Below are 6215 nucleotides of genomic sequence, written 5' to 3'. Positions count from 1 at the left end.
TGACTCCACTTATATGAAATGTCTAGAATAAAACAAATTCATAAAGGCAGAAAGTAGATTAGAGATTCCCAGGGGACTGGGAAGAAGGAAATGGGGAGTTATTGCTTATTGAGTAAAGAATTTCTGTTTAGTAAGACACAGATTGAAAAAAGAAAACAAAAAGAAAAAAAGAATTTCTGTTTAGGATGATGAAAAACTTCTGGAGATAAATAGCAGTGGTGATTGCACAACACTGAGAATGTACTAACTACTGCAGAATTGTACACATTCAAATGGTTAATTTTATATTATGTGAATTTCAAATCAGTAAAAAAAAATTGAATATAGTCAGCATCCATAAGTATATAAAAACCGAAATAGCAGATAAAGCATACTTGTTCTATAAAGAAGGTATAGTGGGAAAAGAAGACTAAATCAAGAGCTTAGAAAATCTAAAAACCCAGGTTCAAGCCCTAACTCTGCCATTGCTAATGAGGTCATCTTAAATGAATCATTTCCCTTATCTGAACCTCTTAGCCTCAGTTTCTTCATATAAAGAATATGAATACTATCTGCTCTGCTTAATTCTAAAGCTGAGATTCAGAAAGCACACTGAAATCTCTAATATACCAGAAAAAGGTACTATTAGAATAAATGAAAAGTTGGAATGAACTGGAACCCCAAAAGGAAGAGGATAAATACATGCTTTTACTTTCTAACCTATTATCTCTTACTTCAGATACTAAACTATGTTTTAGGCAAATCTTAAAAACGTTACATTTTTATTTGGAGGAGGTTCAATATCGTCTGGGGCGATTCTCACAGCTTATCAAGCTGGGGGACCAAGTCAGTTTTAGTCTAAATCTGCAATAGCAGACCCAATCAGGAACAGATTCTGTCCTGTGGAATAAGGAACAGAATAATCTCCAAAGGATTCTAGAGTCAATCCATAGCCTATGATTATCTTGTAGATTATAAAGGATCTATGGTTGAACTAGGGCCGTTTCAAAGCTTCACTAGTGATATGTGGGGTAGGAAGGAGAAATTGAGTCTATTGTGGTTAGAACCCTCAATAAATCAGGCTCCAAGTGTTAAAGGAAAGAAAACAGAATTTCTAGCTTTTTCACTAGTGGCACAAGATTTCTTCTATAGTAATATCTAATTTACCCCAAACAATCAGGAAAGATAGTTCACTTCCATTTGTTTAAAAAAAATATATAGAAATTTGTCTCCTCAAAATATTTAAAGGAAATTGGGCCAGGCATGGTGGCTCACGCCTGCAATCCTAGCACTTTGGGAGGCCAAGTAAAGAGGATTGCTTGAGACTAGGAATTTGAGATGAGCCTGAGCAAGAAAGAGACCCCCCCCCCAAACCCCCATCTACAAAAAAATACAAAAATTAGCCAGGCATGGTGATGCGTGCCTGTAGTCCCAGCTATTCAAGAGGCTGAGGCAGAAGGATTGCTTGACCCCAGGAGTTGGAAGTTGCAGTGAGCTAAGATGATGCTATTGTATTCCAGCCTGGATGACATAGCAAATACCTTCTCTTAAAAAAAAAAAAAAAAAAAAATTTAAAGGAAATAATTTTAAAATGCATTACAGAAATTATGCTATCTAGTAATTTCATTTATAATATAGCTAGCATAGCTAATATTTTCAAAATCCGTTGGAAAACAAAGGGAAAAAATGCAACTACAAAATAATACATTGTTTATGGATCCATGCTGAAGTCATGCAACTGTACAAGTGCAAGACTGGGTGTGCATGTAACTTTTTAGGGGAATGATAACCATGGCTTAGTTAATCTGGTGTAGCAACAAGAGTCCTGGATGATATGGTTCTGGTAATCTGAATTAGTTCAAGGTCTGCCACTTGGTAATCTTATGACCTTGAGCATTTCCTACGCCTCTGTCTCCTTACCTGTACAATGAGAGAATTAGGGTTTTCTAACACAAGGTTTTTTGGTTTTTCTTTTTTTTTGTTTTTCAATTTTAAGCAGTAGAACCTTTTCTTCAAACGAACCCTTCTAAGCCCACTATTTCATACAAATAAACTCAGAGACACTCTGTTTCAAGTAAGGTAAGGCATCCTCCTGTCTTTCTGCTTTCTGCTCCCTTATTGTCCTGGTAGCCCCTGAGGTGCCTCTAAAGAAGCTTTAGGGCTCCACAGAACACAGTATGAAACTCACTGGGCCAGTTAAAGCCTACGGCTCCTTCTTCTTCTAATATGTTCTCATTTCACTAATCTATTCATTTTCAAATATCCCATATAAACGCTTATTTTTGGAGGAGTTCTTTTATTGTAAATATATTTTTGGAAAACAGAGAAGAAAAAGTTCAGGAAAGCTTTCCAATCCTAAATCATGCTAATCTACTTTAACACTGCCATAAAACTAAAGCAATTAATTAGATTAAAGAAATAGATTTTCCACTCTTATTTTTTGACATTTTTTCTTATATAACTTATAATTTGGTATGAATGATTTTAATTTATTTCTCATTTTTATTCTTTTGTAAGAGCAGTATTTTAAATGAACACACATGCACACACTGTTCTTTTCCAATAGCTTATTGTGCTCTTAGATCTATTCAATCACCACTGGCAATCAGCATTAAATGCCAATCTACCCTCTGGTTAGGAGCTAACTTGCTGCTCTAACCCATCTTTACAAACCTTGCTATATACCTTAATCCTTTCAAATGCAACTGTGACACAAAGTATTACAGACTTTTAAAAACCTGTTCTCTTGAAAAAAATTGTGGAGCATCAGTAACCAGATAGTATTCTCAAATTTCAGTGATCTAGTCCATGGAGCCATCCCCTATGCACAGTGCTCTGTTTCATGCAGTACATGGCTTTAGCTGGCCAAATCTTTTTTTTTTCCCAATGAATCAGTAGAACAGTAAAGATCTTACTTTTTTTTTAAGCAGTGGCATATCAATGAGGCACAGATGTGTATTCCAACTCTGCATGGATGAGCACACTGTTCAATAGTGCTGGCTCACACGGTATCAGGGCGAGTTATCACTTCCCATGAAGGCACTCTTATCACCAGGGCCCAGAGAGGTGGCTGCAAATCGCAGCCTTTTTATTTTCAAGGCAGTTTTGCTGAACATTCAGGCTTCAAAGATTCACACTTCCAAAACTCTATAAGAGTTTGTGAACGCTCAATTTGCCAAAACTGTTTACAGTGTAATTGGGCACCGTACCTGTGTCCATGAGATAGCGAAGGCGCTTCTCCACCAGCGCGGCACGGGTGTCAATTTGCTTTTGCTCATTCTCTAGTGCTGCCAATTCTCCTACAACATACTGACTGGTGTCTTTGAACCCTTTCTGTTAACGAGAACAAACAGGAAGAAAAAAAAAATCACTTGTAAGTTGCAGTTTTCCTTTCTACAAACACTTAGTAAAGCACTTACCTAGAGAACCAAATATACCCTTAGTATCACCCTTAGTACCAAAAAGCAACTCCCTCTGATTCGAAAAATTTTCGTATGTATTATATATACACCAAACTTTTGTAAATATAGAACATTTCAGCTGTTTAGTATTATATTTGTAATTTCACACCCAGATTTGCCAGATTTAAAAAGTTAACACTAAATTAAAATAATTTTCCTTAAAGTTAAGTCAGAGTTATTTAAGCATAGACAAGGATAGAAGAGAAGTTTCCCCTTGGTGATTATCAAAACAAATATTAATCACACCTTTAATTCAAATGTGTAATAACAAAAATGGAGTTTTACTAAGAAATTGATCTTTAAAGTATCCATCCTGAGAGAATCAGATTCTATAAAAATACAAAATTTAAAAGATAAATTTTTTTTCATAGTGACTATATTATTTTAAATACTTTAAAAATGATAAAAGAGATGCTTGCAATATCTCCAGTTTTCCCTCCAGCTGACTCCTGTATTTTAACATGTCATTCTGTTGATGTATTGCTAAAATTATTGTAGCTGTGAATTCTAACCTGACAGGTGGTTTCAAACCTTGCTACATAGGATCTAATGAAACTAGTATATTGATTTGGTTAATCTTCCATTTAGCCAAATTTGGATTTCAATTTGAAAATTTACTTTTTACAACCATTCATGATAAAAAAAATTATCCTTAGAAGTTTTATTTGAAATATCAGTTCTATTATAAAGTGCCAGTATAGTCTTAATTTTTACATTCACATTACAAATTTAAATCATTACAATTGGGGTTATTACTTATGGCAGAGTTACAAAAATGGATTAATTATAGCTCCATTTGGAATACCTGTTTATCTTTTGACATTTTGGGGGCTGACACGTAATTGGCTGAGAATTACTGAAGAACTCCTTAAGGGATTACTTTCACCATCACCACTACTATCATAAACCCTATACCATTATTTATTCAGCAAAATAAATGTGAACAATCTTCTTCTGTCAAATCCCTTACTTATCTAAAAGCATATTAATCTCTAAGAAGCTATGAGGAATTATCTTTTAATATTCCTTAAATAAACAAAAACCAAGAATTATGTTAGTTATGAGCATATTTTGGAATTATGATCAATAAACATATCTAACTATATATATAACTTATATACCTTTTGAACTAGTAAATAATTTGTACTTACATGTGAACTCAATTTATACTAACTTATTAAACTGATCATGGCAGATGACAAATTTAAAGTCGAAATATTTCATGAAATCATAAAACTGATAATTTCTCAGGATAGTTTGATCAAAAAAAATCACTGTTTTTTAAAGATTCATACAAAATGGATAGTCTTCTATCTTAATACAAACTGCAATAGAAAAATAGTAATAACAGAATAAAAGCTAATGCTAACTTCAAAATCTGGAATAATCTGGTGAATGCCTTTTTAACCTATCTGCCAGATAGCAGACCATTTTCAAAAGGGACTTTTTCTTTTCTCATTCCCATACAGAAGGACAAAACAAATACAGCAGTTTGCAAAAACAATATGAATAACAAAGGTCTAAGAAAGCAGAAGTGATAATCAATACATACACTTCATTGCTTTTACTGATTGGTTCAGTTAAAAAGTGTAACAAATTTCACGATCAGGTTTCCCTAGTGTGAGTACACAGTATACTCAAGTATTCTATAAGTTATACCAAATACTTCATCAGGATATATCAGTGAGCTGTTCTTTTCCAGCCACACCTTTCCAGGTGTTCTAAAGTGAACAACTGAAAACGAGAAGCTTTTAGAGCCCTAAGACGTAGTTGGTGATTCTCAGTGCACTTATAAGGATTTTAAAATCCAACAAAGACTATCTTAGCACTAAAAACAATGAAAATATTTAGACAAACTATAGGTTATAAAAAAAGTAGCACTATTAAAGACAGCTGTGCTTCCAGACAAAAATTCAAGTTAAAACTTGTTCTTCCTGCTTCTGTCCCGCAGCTGTCCATCAAAAGCAGCTTTCTCCCTGCGGTCTATCAAATATTTCCCTCACAAATCAATTTTACACATGATCAGCCCATACCCCTACTGAGCTGAACCTCCCCGTTAATTAAGTGAAGAAATTACCATATATATTATATTAATGCAAACATCATTCAGCTAGTAATTCACGGCTGATCTGGATAATGGAAAGGTTGAACACCCATTAACCCAAGCCAACAAAATGGGTTGGCTGAGAAATTCTAGCAGGTCTCATGTGACTTTTCCCTCTAACTGCGGCTCTGCGGTATCTGCTATTGTAATAATTAAAATCCTCCCGGTAGATCAATACTGGAATCTCTTTATGGGAAGTGCCCTGATGGAAATGTCTCAAGGAAGCTGGGGCTGTGGAACTCTGAAAAATTCATTTTTTTTTATCTGACAATTATCACCACACTGCAGACTAATTCAACAGTGCACCCCTCTCACTCTGCTTTGAATGCACTGGAGATTGACATCTTTAAAAACCTAACATCTCATTTTAACAAATAAAGGCACTATTTCCACATACAGTTTGGAATTATCAGCAATCATGAAACCACACAAAAAATTAATATACATTAAGCACTTCATCTTCTGATGGCTTCCTCTGAGTTTCAGTTATCGCTGCCTTCTCCTCATTTCCTTTCTTTGTATCTTCCTGTATTGATCTCTGCCTTTTCATCTCTTAAAAAAGGGGAAAGACAAGTAAAATTATTATAAAGCTTGATATTTGTGTATTGAAATGTGGATTTACATTATCAGTATATATGTATACATACATATATACATATACATATATATAT

General features: G+C 34.2%; 1 protein-coding gene across 8 annotated transcripts in view; it reads right to left on the bottom strand.

Moving 5' to 3' along the window:
- Window positions 1-6215, bottom strand: part of EHBP1 (EH domain binding protein 1) — a 323665-nt gene that overhangs the window by 40900 nt on the left and 276550 nt on the right. For all 8 annotated transcript variants that reach the window (XM_045549705.1, XM_045549702.1, XM_045549704.1 and 5 more), the window contains 2 exons: window positions 5990-6096; window positions 3189-3312 (listed from right to left, as the gene is read on the bottom strand). In XM_045549705.1, the coding sequence (XP_045405661.1) occupies window positions 3189-3312; window positions 5990-6096 (231 nt within the window). The remainder of the gene's footprint in view (window positions 1-3188; window positions 3313-5989; window positions 6097-6215) is intronic.

This window comes from Lemur catta, chromosome 4 (genome assembly GCF_020740605.2).
Source record: "Lemur catta isolate mLemCat1 chromosome 4, mLemCat1.pri, whole genome shotgun sequence".
Classification (NCBI taxonomy): domain Eukaryota; kingdom Metazoa; phylum Chordata; class Mammalia; order Primates; family Lemuridae; genus Lemur; species Lemur catta.
This window is presented reverse-complemented; position numbering and strand designations above follow the sequence as displayed.